Genomic DNA, 20,756 nt, shown 5'->3' on the forward strand with positions numbered 1-20,756 from the left:
ACTATTCCTCCCACTGACACCAATGATGGGGCACTATTCCTCCCACTGACAGCAATGATGGGGCACTATTTCTCTTACTGATACCAACAATGGGGCACTATTCCTCCAGACCACAGGCTCTATGTAACTGAGGCAATGTTTATTCTCACTGATGCCGGGTCCGGGATATTTTCTACCCTCTCTGGGCACAGTCCAGCCCCCCTAAAGTCTGAAGGACAGTAAACTGGCCCTATGAAAAGTTTGGAGACCCCGGGTCTAAATATTTGACAAACCATCCGGAGAATGTACAGCTTTTATTCATCAAGTTTTATTGAATCCACCGGAATGTTACATTGTGGCAGAAATGGGAACATTGTGGATTATTTCTCTGTAGGGTTGATGACCGTCCCCATGAAAAGAATGCTGTTGGTTTTTTGCTCAATGATGAAGAAAACAAATGGCCTATCAATGAATAACATTGGGGGGGCTGACATTAAAAGGATCCCCACGGCGGTGGCTGCGGCGGCCTCCGTTCCTTTTTCATCCACATTTATGACAGCCTGGTGTACGGCCTGAAATATAATAACAGACATGAGAAGATCAGCAAATAATCAGCAAACACAACCTGCTCATCTCTGACTCTATAAGATGATTGGTGTCGGGTGATGGGAGTTTATAATCAGAACAAGAAAAGACCAAGAAACATTCTATATATACAATTATCTTTGTGGGTTTTTTCTAATAATTTTTGCCAGTTCCTTTGCTTAATGTTGGCTAGACCCGAGTTTACCAACCAGAGAGCTACGGCACCCTGAAGTGCCATCTCGGTTCTTCTGGGTTGCCATGAGACCCAGTTTTCCCGGATCAATGCCGTGACTTGCCATGGCATGGACAGGTCAGCCGCCAGCACCATACAACAATAGAGCCAGGATGCATGGCCCCATTTGTTGCTATGATGATGGCAGCGGGCTCACCTGCACCATGGCAATGCATGGCTCTGATCCAAGGCAGATTGTCCGCAGCATTTAAAGTGTTTGTTACCCCAACACTTCATATTCCTGATATGTGGCTGCTGTACCATGTACTTGTATGAGAAAGTCTCCTGTTCTCTTTGTATTGCTTCCTTTGTGTGAAATCCCTGGTGTTCCTGCCAGTCCCTCTGATTTATTATTAAATACTGACCACACTAAGCAGGAGAGCACACCATGGTCAGTTCTCTAGCTGTGCTGGGAGCTCAGCCTGGTCTCCTCCAATGACTTGTCCTGACACCCCCCACTGTACAGCCATTCACTAGGAAGCTCAGTGTGCTGCTGCTTCTTCTCCTCCAGCTCTTATGCAGCTGAGAACAGAGGGAATGTGATCACTATACGCAATTGTTTTGCCTTTCATTTCTATTTTAAACTGAATGGGTTGTATTACATGGTTCTGTTATCCTGACTGGGCGTCATAGGATGTCCAGCAGGATAAGCTGCGATCACGTGCCCCCGGGGGCGATTGGTGGTGTGGGGTGTCAGTCTGACACAATGCATCTCTGATCTAGGTAAAGAGCCTCCGTCCAATCACAGCTGATCACGGTGTAAACCGGAAAAGCCGGCTTTTCCTCCACTCGCACTGACAGGCACGAGTAGAGGAGAGCCGATCGGCTGCTTTTCTGACAGGGGGTGTCTGCGCTGCTTTATTATCAGTGCAGCCCCCCCAAGTTGCCCACCCATGGCCACCAGGGATGCCCATCCCATGGCCACCAGGGATGCCCATCCCATGACCACCAGGGATGCCCACCCATGACCACCAGGCAAGCCCACTAGAGCCCACAAAGGATGTCAATCAATGTCCATTAGGGATGGCACTCTGTGCCCATTAGTGATGTCTGCCAGGGCCTCCTGATGAGTGCTGCCTATCAGTGCCATCTATCAGTGCCCATCAGTGCTGCCTATAAGTGCCATCCAGTGCCACCTATGAGTGCCCATCAGTGCCACCTAAGCGTTCCCATCAGTGCCACCTATGAGTGCCCATCAGTGCCACCTAAGAATGCCCATCAGTGCCACCTATGAGTGCCCATCAGTGCTGTATATCAGTGTCACCTATCAGTGCCCATCAGTGCTGCTTATCAGTGCTGCCTATCAGTGCCTATCAGTGCTGCATATAAGTGCCTCATCATCAGTGCCACCCCATCAGTATCAATCAGTACTGCCTCATCAGTGCCCATCAGTGAAGGAGAAAACTTACTTATTTACAAAGTTTTGTATCAGAAACAAAGAAAGACATTTTTATTTGTTTTAAAATTTTTTGGTCTTTTTCTATTTGTAGCACAAAAAAAGCAAAAAAAACCCCAGTGGTGATCAAATACCACCAAAAAAAAATCTCTATTTATGGGAAAAAAATTATAAAAATATAATCTGGGTACAGTGTAGCATAACCGCGCAATTGTCATTCAAAGTGCGACAGCGCTGAAAGCTGAGAATTGGCCGGGGCAGGAAGGTGTATAAGTTCCGGTATTGAAGGGGTTATTCAGGGTCACATTAATGCAGCCGTTCGGCGTTAAGGCCCCCCGCCGAGAGACAGAATAGATGCATACTGTCTGGGCCAAGAGGTTAAGGCACAACCGCCATTTGAAACACAAAAAGCTGTTATTCTTTAAGTTATGGATAAACACTGAAGGGTGAATCACTCTTTGGGTCTCCTGTAATCTCAAAATCTCCTTACTTAGCATTACTTAAAGCGGAGTTCCAGCCTGGGTGAAAAATACAAATTTAAGTCAGTAGCTACAAATACTGGATACAAATATTGTAGCTGCTGACTTTTAATATAAGGACACTTACCTGGTCAGGGAGCCCGCGATGTCGGCACCTGAAGCCAACCCGACCCTCGGTTATGGGTACAGGCGTCGGCATCCTTACTAAGGGAATCAGAAAGTGAAGCCTTGCAGCTTCAAAGCCTGTTTCTCTACTGCACATGCACGAGTCGTGTGGCGCTTTCTGAATGGTCCGCTGTCTTCTGGGACCAGTGATATCACGGGGGGGTCAGAGGGGGCCATGGCCCCCAACATTATACTGTGACCCCCAATTTAAATAAATGAACAAATGGGACTGGGAGCAGTCTGGAATGCAGGGGACAGGGATGGAGTGAGCCACCGTATCGCTGGCTCCGGCTCCTCCTCCTCCTGATTCCACTCCTGGCCACTGGTTGCTAGAGTCACCTGGCGTCTAGCAACCAGTGACGTCAGAGTCAGCATTAGTAGTTCTCTGTCCCCTCCTTCCTCTCTCGCACGTGATTGGTGAGGAGACACAGGCAATCTGCTCCTTCTGCACGCCCCCCCCCCACTGTCGCTCTCCTCCTGTGTGTACCGCTAGAAGTGTGAGCTCATTAGCTTCACACTTGACTTCCCGCAGTTCACAAAACACACAGGAGGAGAACGGCGGTGCCAGGAGGAGGAAGAAGGAGATCGGATGTGTCTCCTCTCCCATCCCGTGCGAGAGAGGAAGGAGGGGAAGGAGAACTACCAGGTGCTCATTGATGAGCACTGATAGGTGGCACTGATAGGTAGCATTGATGGGCACTGATATGCTGCACTGATAGGCTGCATTGATGAGCACTGATAGTCGGCACTTATGGGCATTGAGCTCTGCTAGGCAGCATTGATGACCACTGATAGGCTGCACTGATAAGCTGCACTGGTAGGCGGCATTGATGAGCAATGATAGGTGGCACTGATAGGTGGCATTGAAGAGCATGTATGTGGGGGGGCATGGCCTGGACATGGCGGTGTGAAGACATGCTATACTAGAGCTCCGGGACTACCATGCTCGCCCCGACTAGATAATAGCCGACTGATAGGTATTGCTGCGGCATGAGTACAGCCTGAGGGTACAAGACACGATCCACGACAAGGACAGCCCACCCTCCTGCCTCTCGTACCTTACAGGGGGATATCCAGCACTACTTTGTTCTACCTCCACGAGGGTCTCCAGGCGCTATAGTGGTGGCACCACATAGCTCAAGCCGGGCTGTCAGCATTAAGCCGAGCCCGCCAGCTCGATCCCCCATGCCGGACCCTAAGTTGGAAACCCCGGCGTCTTCACACCATGCTCTGGCGGAATTCTTCGACCCCCTGCAGGCTGAGAATACAGGAAGTGTGGAAGGAGACATCGGAGCACTGCTGAGGGAGCTTCCCACACGCCGGGACCTTGAGGCTTTGATTCTCCGGGTAGAGGAGTCACATCGCCAGGACATCCAAGCGGTAAGGACAGACATTAAAATACTTGCGGAGAGGGTGAGCACAGAAGAGGGACATGTGTCCTCCCTCGAACAGCGGGTAGTGGCCATTGAAAGAGCACAGAATATCCAGGTAGACACAGCAGTGGACTTACAGCTCCACATAGAGGTTTTGGAGGATAGAAGCCGCCATAACAATTTGTGTCCCCGGGGTATTCCTGAAAAGACTGATGTGGAAGACCTCCAGAAAATAGTGAATGTTATATTTCAGGTGGTCTTAAACTCCCCCCAGATGATGGTTGAATTAGATAGGGTCCATAGAGCTTTGGGCCCCAAATCAAGAGATCCAGAGAGACCTAGAGACGTTTTATGCCGCCTACATAGCTACTCACAGAAGGAGCAGATACTTAGGGCTGCGTGGGGAGCGGGGGATATTGACTTTGAGAGGATTCCTATTAAAATCTTAATAGGAAGATTTTAAGATTTTAATAGGAATTTATCTCGGGCTACCCTTCAGCGTAGAGTCTGTCTACGGCCAGTCTTGGACCTGGCTAGAGAACAGGGGTACACATACAGATGGGGATACCCACTGGCGGTGACGTTCCATAAGGCATCATCTTCATTTACCCTCTGTACACCGGCCGATCTCCTGGGATTATTTGCATTTATAGAAGTGGCACCTATCCAGATCCCCAATTGGCTTTTATATATTCCACACACGGGGGGTCGCCTGGGTCCCCAAAGAATGCAAGGTCATGGGAATCGTACTGAAGTACAACAACAACAGCAGCTCCGATGCAGACCCCAAGTCCTCTGCAGAGAACAGAACCAAGAGCCAAAACCTAGACCTTCAGCTCCATCGAGTGAAAGAGGTGACAGAGCGGACGTTCCCCACAGTCCCCTCCATCCTAAGTCCTCAACTTTGGCTCCTGTCCCACATATCAAGATTAGCATCTTGAAGTTCCCGAGATGATGACATAGGTTATAGCGTTTTGGGACAGTTAATGAATGCAATTACTTATAGAACCAAAAAGCTGCAGGCTCTTTATTGAGGACGCTTTAAGAAGACAGTTACTTACATTCAAAATTTGGTGTATGCTTTTCTGTTTTGTCTAGTATATATTTAAGCAAGGTTGCTCAAGTTGGTTTGGAATTAGAAGAACCAGAAGAATTATGAGTGCATAGGAACCTTTTGTTTTTTTTTTTTTCTTTTAGGTTTTATCGATTCAGTTGTAGTGTCAGGTTATGGACTCCTCTTATTTGGGTTCTCACCTGTTGCTTCTTAGCACTTGACTGGTAATTAATCTCCCATGTTTAAAGGGGGATTCCCCCTTTTTTTTTCTCCCCCCTAAATATAATTGGAATTTGTTATTTTTTTTTTTTTAAATGGCACGTTAGTAGCACGATTTTGCTATGTTGCAGTTTCTGCAACTCACATATGGTATAGTTTTCAAGGCACTGGTTTTGGTTTCACTATATGGATGCAACAACTACCTTGTTTTATTTTTTTTTTAAGACATGTGGGTAGCACTGTGTTTTTGAGATTCAGTTTCTGCAACTCGTATTTGATATATTTTTTAGGCACTTATTTGTGTTCTATTATATTGAAGCAACATTGTTCCACCCTTTTTTTTTATTTATTTATTTTTTTTAAGGCACTTGGGTAACACTATTTTTTTTTTGGTGTTGCAGTTCCTGCAACTCCTACTTGATATACTTTTCAGACACTTATTTTTGCTCTGTAATATTGAGGCAAAGGTTGTCCTTTTTTTAATTTTTTTTTCTTCCTTTTCCAGGAGCCTTATACATTGACAATATCACATAATATGGAGCAATCCCTTTATTTATTTTTTTTTGGTACAGCCCTGAATGGAAGATGACCGTTAACCCCTAACCCCCCCCCCCATGTGATGTGGCTGGTAGAGGGCAAGGGGGAAAAGGAGTCTATGGCAGCTAAGAGATGGTCCCTATGAGACCCGTCTCCTTCTCAGTTTTTTTTGGAGAGGGGAATAGGTTATATGTTAGGTTGTATTTATGTTCCCCTTCTAAATATATGTTTATGGAACTCTGGAGATCAGAGGAGGAAGAGGGCTCTCTAACCTCCTTGAGTTTTTTTTTTCTTAAAGGATAAACAGCTGGGGTACAATTATATGTTGGGTCCCTCTCTAGAACGTGACTTGAAGGCATGTTTTATAGGGAAGACGTTCTGCACCTCCCCTATTTGGAATTGTAGAGGGGGGGCCCATTGAGCTATACACATAGCCTTTATTTTGACATAAAAGGTCCCCTAAAAAGAGAGATGATCTTGGAAAAGGAAGCCCTCAGACATCGAGGGAAACCTATCATATGCTTTAGATCCTAAGTTGTCAATCATATGATATTGCCCTCATGATCCGCAGGTTGCTAGTGGTATAAGTATTACTATATGCCGATCAACATATTTTAGAATGTTGGCTTTTTTACTTTTACTTTTCATTTTTAATAATAATTTAGATGGTCGGGAGGGGCGGGTACACCCGGAGCTCTGTTTTCGACCATCTTCGTCCACAACCCTGTATAGGCCAACGCTCGAGTACCGGGATAATTGCTTATCCTAAATTCCTTCCATGGAGACCCTCAGTTTGTTCTCCCTTAACGTTAAGGGCTTAAATATGTCGGAAAAAAAGGCGGATGCTCCTGCATGATTTTCAACGTCTTAAATCAGATGTTGCATTCATACAGGAGACGCATTTTAGAGATGACAAAGTACCTATTTTAAAAAGTCGGTTATTTCTGACGGTTTATCACCCTACAAATCAAATAGCAAAGTCAAGGGGGATGTCTATCATCCTCTCGGGCAAAGTACCATGGTTTTTTGTAGATGCGGTCAGAGACCATGGAGGGAGTTTCCTGTTCGTAAAGGGCAGGGTGGGCGATGTTGGGGTTACACTGGCGACAGTGTACGCTCCCAATGTACATCAAGAGACATTTCTAGGTAAAACGCTTAAGCGGCTGACTGAATTCACAGGACAGTTGATCATAGGAGGAGACTGGAATTTTCCACTAAATCCAGTGGAGGATACTTCCACTGGACTGTCATCTATTTATTTTAGCGCACGTAATCGTAATGCCCAAATTTTGCACAGGAATCAATTGATTGATATATGACGTTTACTCCATCCTACAGAAAAAGATTATACTTTTTACTCCCTTCCTCATAAGTCTTATTCTCGTATAGATTTTTTTTGTTCCACATGCCCAACTTCATTCAGAACGAGCTGCCACTATAGGCTCTATCACCTGGTCAGACCACGCACCCATTTTTTGACATATGACTTATATAACTCTCGGACCAACGGGCCTACTCAGTGGAGATTGAATGAGAGTCTCTTACAGGATAAAGACGTCCTGGAGGACGTAACTAAAGAGTTAGATTTCTATTTTAGCATTAATGATACCCCAGATTGTGATCCTGGAACTGTCTGGGAAGCACATAAGGCAGTTATTAGAGGGGTGCTGATTAAACATGGAGCTAGGATTAAACAGAAACGGGCGGACCAGCTCAAATTATTCTTGATGATTTGACTACCTTAGTGCTTCATCATAAGCGGGCCCAGTCCCCCTCTCTAGAGAAAGATCTTCTGGTTAAACAAACACAAATTTCGGATCTTCTTCATTTTAAGGTGAAGGCGGCACTACAGGTTTGTAAGAAGTTCTCGTATGAGTCTGGGGACAAATGTGGGAGATTTTTAGCTAGGACTTTACGTGAGCAGAAATTATTGAATTATATCCCACATTTGGTTTCATCTAATAGGCTTAAGGTCACAAAACCACATGATATATCTCGAGAATTTCAAAAATTGTACAAACCTCTATATAACCTGCAGACAAAGTCCCCTACTCAAGCCCAGATAGACTCGTATCTCTCACAGTCATTAATGTCCCGACTATCAGATGAAGATAGAGATAACCTTGAAAATCCCATAACAATGGAAGAACTTCAGGGAGCTGTAAAGGCCACTAAAATGGGTAAGGCACCGGGTTCCGATATTGACGGCTTAATACTATAAGATCTTGCTCCCTTCTCTAGCTCAATATATGGTTAACTATTGAATGCTTTTGGCTCGTCAGCAACATTAACAAAAGACACCTTGCTAGCCCATATCTCAGTGACACCGAAAGAGGGGAAGGACCCGGCTTCCTGTGGAACCTATCGACCGATCTCCCTGCTTAATTTAGATCTCAAAATCTTTACCAAAATTTTAGCAAATAGGATCCAACAATATATCCCAAATATGATACACTTGGACCAAGTAGGATTTGTTCCCACACGTGAAGCAAGAGATAACACCACAAAGGTCCTGAATCTCTTACAGGTAGTGAATAAAACACAGACACCATGTGTGTTTATAAGCACCGACGCAGAGAAGGTTTTTTACAGGGTGAATTGGAGTTATATGTTGGCAGTCCTGCGATATGGAGGCTTTGGAAGTAAAATGATGCAGTGGATTACTTCCATTTATTCTTGCCCGGCAGCCCAGGTACGGGCCAACGGAGTACTATCAGAGACTTTTCAAATCTCAAATGGGACACGCCAGGGGTGTCCCCTGTCGCCACTCTTTTCGCCCTGTCTTTGGAACCGTTTCTCTGCACAATACGCCTAAATAAGGATATTACAGGAATACAGATAGGTGACGCCCAATATAAAATCTCAGCTTATATACGATATGCTGTTCTCCCTTACAAGCCCTTTGATCACAATTCCAAATTTAATGAGGGAGTTTGAGAAGTATAGTCTACTTTCCAATCTCAGTATTAATTTTTCTAAGTCGGAGGCAATGGGGGTAATTGCTCTCAAACATCAATTGAGCAACTTAAGCAAAACTTTAAGTATAAATGGACTGATAAAGCGCTAACATATCTGGGTATGTTGATTCCACCTAATATAGCTAAGATTTTTGGGTTAAATTTCCCCCCATTGCTTCAAAAAGTTAAAACTCTACTGGGTAAATGGAAAATGGGCCTTCACTCATGGCTTGGGTGCTGCAATATCATTAAGATGAGCATTCTCCCCAAATTTCTTTATCTTCTACAGGAGTTACCGATACGCATCCCAACTACATACTTTAAACAGAGCCAGAGGTTAATTTTTGATTTTATTTGGGCATATAAGCAGCCTCGGCTGCAACGCAACCAACTAACACTTCCCAAGAGAAATGGAGGACTAGCGGTGCCAGATATACGCAAATACTATCAAGTTATACATTTGAGCAGGGTAATTCATTGGAAAAGACATATAGATCTTAAACTTTGGGTGCAGATGGAATATGCCCAGTCGCCCGCCCCACTGGGCAGAACCCCTTGGTGCTTTGCCTATCTTCCTAGAGAGCTTATCAAACATCCTCTAATAGGTACTACTGCTAAACTCTGTTCGGCCTTGTTACCTAGTATTGGTATAACACCTGAGGTTTCCCCCTTATATCCGATACTGGGGAACCCCCATTTTCCTCCAGGGATTGAGGACGTTGCTTTTAAGCACCTATGGAATATGGGCTATATCCAAGTGTCTAGCTACATAAAAGCGGGGGTGTGGCCGACAGTCCCGGAGTTGACGGAACAGGCGGGCAAGTTTATATTAAGATTTTGGAGTAGTATAGTTTTAGAGCTAGTCTGTTGGAAAGACTCAATTTAGGCGCCACATCCCTTATTGCAAGAATAACATAGAAGGAGAGAAATTGGGACTTTTAAAGCGCACACATATACAAAATTTAGAAAAATAGAAAATATTTATTAAATTAAAAATACATATGTGAAAAAAGGGTAAAACCACGATACATCAGTAACAAATATCAACAGAAGTAAATTGTCTCTACATGTTTCTCCGTTCACGGCTTCTTCAGGAGCTTCTGTTACAATAAGCTCTGTGTGTATAGACTGATAACTTCAAAATTTCAAAAATATAGTCATCAATAGTGGAGGAAGGGCAAACAGGGCCAATTGGGAGCATCATAGAGAAGGGTAATAGACTGGGAAGAACAGAAAGTCCATCTCAATACATTTTTGAGCCAGTCAAAATCTTGATAGCAACAATATCTGTTGATATTTGTTACTAATGTACTGTGGTTTTACCCTTTTTTCACATATGTATTTTTAATTCAATAAATATTTTCTATTTTTCTAAATTTTGTATATGTGTGCACTTAAGGACCAAGGGACGTATTTGTCCCATGTTTTTAATTGCCTGTATCATCTGATTAAGAACTTAAAATACTTTTTTTTTTTGGTTTGAGTCAAAATATTAGTTCTTATCAACAAATGGATCTAGCTTTTTGCCAGTTATTTCATAAAATGACTTAGTTACAGCAACTGAAGTGTACGAACTTACAAAACTGTACGAAAATAATAATTGCTTCTTTTTTTCCCCATAAAAAGTAACCTAAATAGTCAGATGTTATTGGATCATAATTCCTCCCCCAAAAATGACACAAGTGTGGAAATGGTTTTATTTATTGTTCAAATACATTCTTAAAGGGAAAAAAATATAATTATTTTTATATTGATGACGGTAATCTTATGGTCTTAAAAGTTCCAATTTCTCTCCTTCTACATAATTCTAAGATTTTGGAGTGATCTTCAGATCACCCACTTCTTCAGTACTCTTCCAACTCCGGGACAGTTTACCAGGTCCCCCACTATTTTTGAGAAATTGTGCTCGGAGACGGGAGCAATGTCTCATACCTTATCGGTCAATTATGAATTATTAATTCCGTCTACGGAAACTAACCTTCTGAATTGTGTTCGTGAATGGGAACAGGAGCTGGGTAAATCTTTCAGCACAATACAGTTACAACATATTCTTAAGTTTACACACGAATCATCGATTTGCGCGAAAACTCAAGAGACCAATTTTAAAATTTTACCCGGTGGTACAGAACGTCAGTGAGACTGAAGAGAATTTTCCCTGACTCTTCTGACTTATGTTGGAGATGTCAGAGAGAGGTTGGATGCATTGTCCAAATTTTTATGGATTGTACAATACCAGAAGATCCAGCCTTCTTACTCCTCCATGCGTCTCACATACCAGAAAAGGTATATAAGGAATCTATTACTCATCATCTTTTAGATGCCGCTAAGGCATGTATCCCTCTGACATGGAAATCACCGTTACCCCCGACAATAGGGATGTGGTTACGTAAAGTGAAAGAGATTAACAAATTAGAGGACTTGGTTCTCTCTGCACAACATCAGCAGGAGCGTTACTCTAGGACCTGGTCCCTTTGGAATGTCTTTATGGCCTCGAAGGAGGGAAGCACCCTCCTTGACAATAATTTGAGCAGCTAGAGTGGGTTTCTAAGATATCTATGGTTTCCATCTTAATTTCCCTTTTGATATGCGAGCACACCTGAGGTTTACCCCCTTGCAGGATTGCCAGTAAATTTACTGACAGTTTATAAAAAATCAGTGATTTACTGCCAGTATCAGGGGCTGATAATTTCATGCTGTGTTGACTTTTTAAGTGTAAATCAAGCAAATTACTTTGTTATAGGTATTGTCAGTGTTTCCATATCACGTTTATACTGTTCAAATATTCACTGTATTCACTGTATTCGTTTTCAATAAGAGTTCTGTAATTTCTCAGGTTGCCAGTAAAAAATGTGCTCCGCCAGTAAATTTTCCATGTTTTGTCAGTAAAAAATGCTGCAGGAGGTTGGCAACCCTGCCCCCTTGGAAGGGTTTTACTTTCCTCCCCCCCTTGCCCCTTTTTCTGTTGTTTTTTTCTTCCTTATATATCTTTCCTTCCCTCCCTCCTTTTTTTTTCTCTCTTTTTCTTTTCCTTTCTTTTTCCTGTTTTTGATAATTGTATAAAACTGACTGGAACGAGTCCAAGACTATAGGGTGGCAGTATATGGGGTTTTTGGTCGAGTATACTGTGAGGGCGTAGAGTTATTTTAGATAGTGACCCAATTTACTCCATGGTCGATATAATTTTGTGTTCTTAATTTGAGATGTTTAAATTTGATAGTGTGTTATTTTTTTTCTCCTGTGTACGTTCTCCAATTTGTCCTATGATCGAATAAATAAAATATTTGAAAAAAAGAAGGGCATGTATGTTAGCCCAACATTGAAAGAACAATTACACGCTTTGAGTCTAAGTGGCTTCTTGCAGCTGCAATGTTCAGCTAACATCTCTCTTTCTAGCAAGACCTCTGGAGTGCATTATATTCTTGATATATATAAATTGTATTTTATAGTTTGCCCCCCTACTTTAGTCCCTGTCCCCCCATATGCCCCCCCTAAATATAAAAGCTGGAGACACCACTGTCTGGGACCCAGAAGGCAACGGGGGAAGGAAGGGCAAAAAAAAACCTGCAGTAGTGACACACCTTGCCGTGGCGCCGTGGGACAGAAGTCCCGAAGAAAATATAAGAGAAAGGTATGAAAAAAAATCTAAAAACGAAAGGGGGGGGGTGCTTACATTTGCTAAGGAGTTCAATTTTTGCTTTAATCTGCCTAAGGATGACACTTGAAGTGGAGAGGCCCTTTTGTTTTGCTCAGGCCTGCCCATTACTTCACTGTTGCTCTTGTTGGCATCAGAGCTCCTGATTGGGCATAACATTATGAAACAACGGCTCTATTGTTGTTCTCATAACTCTTAATGACTCTTTATCTGCTTAACTCTTCTTCATTTACCTTTTTCCTTTCTTTTTAGTTTTAGAGTGAAAAGAGTTATAACCTTACAAAATATTTCCCTTGATGTGATGGTCATCCAATCAAAGGTCACATTTAAAATCTGTCTCAGCTTGGCACTATAAATTCACATGTAAAAGTTACACTTTAGGTTGTATGTAGAAAATAAATGTCCATTGAGACTGCATGTAAATTTCTTTTGTGTGAGTGGGGCAAAGTCATCAGTTCTCTGGCTATACTCTCTGCAGTTCGAATGTGCGATTGTGGAAAATACCGCATTATGACCACTAGATGGTGATGCGGAGCATACTTATTTCCGCTGATACTCAGTGCCATCCAGTGGTCATAATGATGTATTTCTGAGCTTTTTGGATTGCTTGTTATGTTATTATTTCAGCATTTTTTTATGAGAGAACTAACATTGTCTTATTAGAGGATAGTAGACATGTGCACTGCCGAAAAATGTGTTCATTTTCGTTTCATTTGATTTTAATATTTTTTTCCTCGGGTCATTCGTTAAGATCGCAATTAGTAAATTCATAAATTCAAAAATCTGAAAATAAGAAAGAAAATCTGAAAATTTGAAAGAATAACTAACTAATTAATAATAACTTAACTATTACTGTCAGGAGACTTAGTAGACCAGACTGTGTGGACTGCACAGAGATAACCCAAAACGCACGTAAAGTGAATAATGATATTTATTAAAATAGTTGATAAATCAGAAAATACAAACAGTGCACAACCAACCCAACAAACCCACCAACAACAACAATATATACAGCAAGGGGCAGTATCGGAATCTCAGATGTCAGCCAGGCCAGGGTCATACATGGCAGGTCAGCAGGACAAGGGATATACCAGAAGCATAAACGTTAGCCAAGCCAAGGTCATACACAGGGAGGTCAGCAGATGGGTAAGGACGAGAAACCAGCAGGACAGGGAGAGGATGGATGGATAGGCTGCAGGGCAGGGATCCAAGGGAATCAGGAGGGACAAGTACAGGATGGGCTAGGGATAGGGATCGGATCAGATCAGGACAGAAACAGGTTCACGGTCAGGATACAGGCAGCAAGGTCAGGGCGCAGGGAGAAAGATACTAAGGCAAGTATGTGAGGGCTTGCCGGGTATTTATAAGGCTGTAGAGATTGACCTCATGTTACAGCTGAGCACAGAGAGTGCTGTTTGCTCCACACTGCCAGGATCCATCCGCTGGTGGACGTTAGTACTGCGGCCAAAAGATGAAATGACACCAGCAGGGAAATATTCCCCTGACAGTTCAAAACTGCCAGGAGACACCTGCTGGTGGACCCCAGTACTGCACGCCAAACGATATATCTTACCAGTGGATGGACCCTTTCCTGACAGTACCCCCCCCCCTAAAGGAGCTGCCTCCGGATGCTCCAACTAGTCTTAATTGTTCATAGTCTATGGCATCAGGTAGAATGGTGGAAGAAGGCATTTCAGGCTGGTCGTCAGGCACATCCGGGCAAACAGCTGGCACATCCGGGTCATTGAGCTGGGCAGCGGACAGAAACAAACCAAGCTGGGCAGCAGACAGGAACACCCCAAGCTGGGCAGCAGACAGGAACACCCCAAGCTGGGCAGCAGACAGGAACACCCCAAGCTGGGCAGTGGGCACAGGCACTTCGAGCTGGGCAGCAGGCTCTGGGTCGTCGAGCTGGGCAGCAGGCTCCGGGTCGTCGAGCTGGGCAGCAGGCTCCGGGTCGTCGAGCTGGGCAGCAGGCTCCGGGTCGTCCAGCTGGGCAGCAGGCACTGGGTCTTCGAGCTGGGCAGCAGCATCCGGGTCATCGAGCTGGGCAGCAAGCTCCGGGTCATCGAGCTGGGCAGCAGGTTCTGGAACATTAGGCCGAGCAGCATCATAAAACAGCAGGTTCCCCTAAATGGACTTTCCCGGCACTTAGGCCGAACAGCAAGCACCGTAAGGGCAGGCTGGATCACAGGCACCGTCTCAGCAAGCTGGGTAACAGGCCCCGGCCCAGTCGGCTGGGTAACGGGCCCCGGCTCAGCGAGCTGGACACCGGGCACTGGTTTGGCAAAGCCGAATAACGGGTTCTGGCTTAACAGGCCGAGTGACAGACTTTGGTTTAGCAGACTAGGTAACGGGCACCGGTTCAGCAGACTGGGTAACAGGCACCGGTTCAACAGACTGGGTAACGGGCACCGGTTCAGCAGGCTGAGACACGGGCACGAAACTTCAGGCTGGGACACGGGCACCGAAACTTCAGGCTGAGACACGGGCACCGAAACTCCAGGCTGAGATACCAATATCACAACATCAGGCTGGAAAGCAGGCAATGAGACACCAGGCTGGAAGGCAGGTACCAGGATATCAGGCTGGAAGGCGGGCACATCAGACCGGGAAGCGGGCTCATCAGGCTGAAAAGTGGGCACATCAGGCCGGAAAGTGGGCACATCAGGCTGGAAAGTGGGCACCGAGACATCAGACCGGGCAGCAGGTACTGGAACTTCAGGCTGGGCAGCAGACACAGGCGCTGACACATCAGGCAGAACAGCAGGTACTGGCACAACAGGCTGAACAACAGGTACATCTGACTGGACAGTAGTCACTGGAGCGTCAGACTGGAACATGGACACTGGGATTTCAGGGTGAGCAGCAGGCACTGGGACCTCAAACTGGGCAGCGGGCACAGGCATTGGCACAACAGGCTGAGTAGCAGACACTGGCACATCAGGCTGGGCAGCGGACAGTGGCACATCAGACCGGAAAGTGGACACATCCAGCTGGAAAGCGGTCACCAAGACATCAGACCGGGCAGCAGGTACTGGAACTTCAGACTGGGCAGCAGACACAGGTGCTGGCACATCAGGCAGAATAGCAGGTGTTGCCATAACAGGTACATCGGACTGGACAGTAGTCACTGAAGCATCAGACTGGAACATGGGCACTGGGATGTCAGGCCGAGCAGCAGGCACTGAAAACTCAAACTGGGCAGCGGGCACAGGCATTGGCACAACAGGCTGAGTAGAAGACACTGGCACATCAGGCTTGGCAGCGGACAGGAACACATGAGGCTGGGCAGCAGACAGAGGATCATCAGACTGGGAAGCAGGCACATCAGACTGGAACACTGGCAGCAAAACTTTAGGCTGGAACATGGACACAAGGTCATCAGACCGGTCAGCAGGCACTGGGACGTCAGACCGGGTAGCAGGCACTGGGACGTCAGACCGGGTAGCAGGCACTGGGACGTCAGACCGGGTAGCAGGCACTGGGACGTCAGACCGGGTAGCAGTGTCAGAGAACCATTACAAATGCTCATTTCCGAGTGCCAGCTAGACGTGCGGCACGAACAAGTGAGCCCCGGACCAGGCATGCAGGTTAGCACTCTCATACGAATGAGTGCACGTCAGCATGGGCACGTCCACACGCCAACGAATCACGGCACAGGGCGCCCTATTTAAAGGATCAGCATACTAGCATCAGTGCTGGATTGTCTCAGCTAGTTCCTGTATCCTTGTTGCTGTTTTGACTGAACCTTGATCCTGAAACCTTGGCTTTCCTGACTACTCTTTTGGATTATCCCTGCAACCCTGCTTACCTCTGCTTCCTGTACCGAACCCGGCTTGAACTCCTGACCACGGCTCTGTCTTCAGATCTTGTACCTCTCTGCCAGCTCGTTGCCAACCTCCGCCAGCCTCTGACTACGAACCTGCCTATCGATTGTGTACCTTCCTGCCAGCACATTGCCAACTCCTGCCTGTCCCCGACCTTGCAAGTACACCTGTTGGACTTTCCTGAACCAATCCAGGATCAACATCCCACCAGCTCCTCTAAGGCTCCGGTGTTCCTGATCCTGCCAACAGGCACCTGCGCCCTTCCGTTGCCCTAGCAGCCCTGTCTCCACCTCCAGGGGTGCTAGGACCAGAACCGTGCAAGAGGCCACCCTCGTCATTTCAGACTCCGCTGTAAGGTACGTGACAAGCAGGCACTGGAACATCAGACTGGGTAGCAGGCACGGGGACGTCAGACTGGGTAGCAGTCACGGGGACGTCAGACTTATGTGGGTCATCAGGCTCAACTGGTGTGAGGGCAGACTGGGGCATGTTGGTCAGTGTAGAGGTAGACTGGGTTACTGGCAGAATTGTGTGGGTTGGAAAGAACTTCCGTCTCTTATTTGGTTTAGCCACTGTAGCTTTGTAGGTAACTGCAGGGCTGTAAGAAAAAGATGTAACTGGGCAAAAGGAAGACCAGGGAATAGTGGCTGGAGGAGGGTTTTGTTTAATTGTTACCGGTGGAAGAGAAGAGGCAGGTGGATTGAAAGCAGGATAGGTGCAGTGAGTAGAGACTGGGTAATAGTACTTGGTGGGAAGCTGTGTATACTGGGCTGTAGCTGAGGTTGCCATGGGTGACAGGAAGATAGATTTTTGGGAAGGCAGGTGACTAATGGCAGGGCTGGATTGTTGTGGCTTGGCTACATACAAGAGATCTGACCATGCCTGTAGCACAGGTTGAACAAAAGTTGATTCACATACAGCCTGTTTAATCAAAGATTGTACTGAACAAATACAATCAGATAACACCTGCTGGTAACAAGAGGAATAATGTTCATAAAAAAAGAAAACGGATCATCCTCTAACAGCCATACCAGGGATTCAACTTGGCCACAATTGAAGGGGGGAGAGAAATCATCACTTCCTTCAGGTAAACATGACAGGGCTGGCTTTGCACATAACTGAATCAAAGGCTGCACATCTTCAAATAACATATGACCCTGATCTACTTGGAAATGAGCCGATCGGATCGTTTCCAGCAGCTGGTCACTGGACCAATCTTTTAACATCTGACGACAATATTCACTATCCTCTGCTGCTAGCAGAGAGTAATAGACAATTTCATTGAAATCCATCTTAAGCGAGCCCAGCAAACCAGGAGGATTCCTCAATGCAGCCACGTCTGGTTAGGGGTGGCCTTGGTATACTGTCAGGAGACTTAGTAGACCAGACTGTGTGGACTGCACAGAGATAACCCAAAACGCACGTAAAGTGAATAATGATATTTATTAAAATAGGTGATAAATCACAAAATTCAAACAGTGCACAACCAACCCAACAAACCCACCAACAACAACAATATATACAGCAAGGGGCAGTACCGGAATCTCAGATGTCAGCCAGGCCAGGGTCATACATGGCAGGTCAGCAGGACAAGGGATATACCAGAAGCATAAACGTTAGCCAAGCCAAGGTCATACACAGGGAGGTCAGCAGATGGGTAAGGACGAGAAACCAGCATGACAGGGAGAGGATGGATGGATAGGCCGCAGGGCAGGGATCCAAGGGAATCAGGAGGGACAAGTACAGGATGGGCTGGGATAAGGAACGGATCAGATCAGGACAGAAACAGGTTCACGGTCAGGATACAGGCAGCAAGGTCAGGGCGCAGGGAGAAAGATACCAAGGCAAGCATGTGAGGGCTTGCCGGGTATTTATAAGGCTGTAGTGATTGACCTCATGTTACAGCTGAGCGCAGAGGGTGCTGTTTGCTCAACACTGCCAGGATCCATCCGCTGGTGGACATTAGTACTGCGGCCAAAAGATGAAATGACACCAGCAGGGAAATATTCCCCTGACAGTTCAAAACTGCCAGGAGACACCTGCTGGTGGACCCCAGTATTGCACGTCAAACGATATATCTTACCAGCGGATGGACCCTTTCCTGACAATTACTGACTATTAAATTATAGGTATTGGAATTTCCTTTCAAATTCGGCTGTTAGTGAATGTAACAAATACAAATTTATCCGAAGTTACAAATTATCCGAAATAACAAATGCCGCATCCAAACAAATGGAACAGAACAAATTAAAAATACATAATAATAATAATAATAATAATAATAATAAAACATTTTTATTATTATTATTGTTATTTATTTTAATTGATTCATTACGTTCCATTCGTTTAGATGCTGCATTTGTTATTTTGGATAATTCGTAACTTTGAATAAATTTGCATTCATTATGTTCACTAACAGCCAAACTTGAAAGGAAATTCCAATACCTATAATTTAATAGATAGTAATAGTTATGTTATTATTAATTAGTTAGTTATTATTTCAGATTTTCGAATTTTCAAATTTTCGAATATTCGGAATAATTTGTTAAACTGGTTTTCGGTAATTTGGATATTTTCAAATGAAAGAATTTGATGAAATTCATTAAAAAAGGAATTTGGAAAGAAACAAATGGCACATGTCTAGAGGATAGTAGGTCAGAGATGACATCATGTTTATAGGCCAAATATCAATAACAGGAATAATGAATAGAATGGACTCGTACCGATCCCACTTTAAACCTGAAATCAGGAGTGATTCCGGAGAAGTTTGCCTCATCGGTGAAAGGGGTTCTGATGCCAACTTTAGGTAACTCATCCTTCAGGTTTATTTTGGAAGTAATATTAAATTTGGGTACAGAAAGTTCAATGGTCCTGTGAAGTAAACAAACAAAACAAAAACAATGAAGCTTATGAGAACTGGAAAATAGTAATAGCTGCAACAATCATTGGGATAAAAACTTCAACCACCTTTTCTATTCACCGCACTGCAGCTGAGACCCCCATAGAGCTGCTGATCCACCAAAACAATTGTAGGGCCATACATGACCCAGCATTAGAAAGACAACACGACAATTTATCATTAACTACTTGCCGACCGCAAACTGTAGTTTTACTGCTGCAGTGCGGGACGGCTGCACAGAATCATGTACAGTGGAACCTCGGATTGCGAGTAACGCGGTTTACGAGCATTTCGCAAAACGTGCTGTTTAAAAAAATAAATCTTGACTCGCTTTGTGAGCGCTGTCTCGCAAGATGAGCAGGATTCATGTTGCTGGGGTGTGCAGTACCGCATTTGGACAGAGGTGCGGGGGCGCCGGTGATGCTTGGAGACACTCGGAGATGCTCAAAAACGCTCGGAGACACTCGGAAACACTCAGGAAACATTCAGTTCCCAAGTGTCTCCAAGCATCTCTGAGTGTCTCCGAGTGTTTCCGAGTGTCTCTAGCACCCCTGCACCTCTGGCCACATGCTGTACTTATAGACAAGCAGTGGCTGTGGAATGGATTATCTTAGTTTCCATTATTTCCTATGGGGAAACTCGCTTTGATATACGAGTGCTTTGGATTACAAGCATTCTTCTGGAACAAATTATGCTCGTAATCCAAGGTACATTGGTACAGTGGTACAGTGGTATCTTGGATTATGAGCATAATTAGTTCCAAAAGAATGCTTGTAATCCAAAGCACTCGTATATCAAAGCGAGTTTACCCATAGGATTCCATGGAAACTCAGATAATCCATTCCACAGTAACTGTTATTGTATGCTGTACCGCATGTGGCCAAAGGTGGGGGGGCACCAGAGACACTCGGAAACACTCGGAGATTCTCTGATACACACAGAAACACTCAGAGATGCTCAGGGACGCTCGGAGGCACTCAGAAACTGAGTGTTTCCGAGTGTCTTCGAGCTGCTCTGAGAGGTCTCCGAGCGGCTCCGAGTGTCACCGACACCCCCCGCACCTCTGGCCAAATGTGGTATTGCACACCCTAGAGGCTTGAATCCGTCCAATTCCCACCCAATGATTTATGTCCCCCGCCGATCGTCAGAACGAGTTACAGGAGAGAGCTGTGTGCATGTAAACCACACAAAGCTTTCTTCTGACAGCGGTGATGTGACTTTTTTTTTTTACTGCAAAGCAGTAAAGCACCACACAGTAAATATAGTTAAAGTGTAAGTTCACCTTTACAGAAAAATCTGTAAGGTGAACTTAAACAGGACCCCCTCCTCACCCCTCCCGGCCCCCCCACCCCTCAGTCCCGCTGACCTGGAGCATGGCGATCTCCCGTTATGAGCCGCG

At 45.1% G+C, this 20,756-nt stretch overlaps 1 protein-coding gene across 2 annotated transcripts in view; it reads right to left on the reverse strand.

Moving 5' to 3' along the window:
* Positions 1-289: 289 nt before the first annotated feature.
* The window catches only part of LOC141117058 (serine protease inhibitor A6-like), a 65,897-nt gene continuing 45,430 nt past the window's right edge, over positions 290-20,756 (reverse strand). For both annotated transcript variants that reach the window (XM_073609661.1, XM_073609662.1), the window contains exons 4-5: positions 19,182-19,329; positions 290-551 (exon numbers count right to left, since the gene is read on the reverse strand). In XM_073609661.1, the coding sequence (XP_073465762.1) occupies positions 360-551; positions 19,182-19,329 (340 nt within the window). In that variant the 3' untranslated portion in view covers positions 290-359. The remainder of the gene's footprint in view (positions 552-19,181; positions 19,330-20,756) is intronic.

The sequence above is a fragment of the Aquarana catesbeiana genome, linkage group LG13 (genome assembly GCF_042186555.1).
Source record: "Aquarana catesbeiana isolate 2022-GZ linkage group LG13, ASM4218655v1, whole genome shotgun sequence".
NCBI classification, from domain to species: domain Eukaryota; kingdom Metazoa; phylum Chordata; class Amphibia; order Anura; family Ranidae; genus Aquarana; species Aquarana catesbeiana.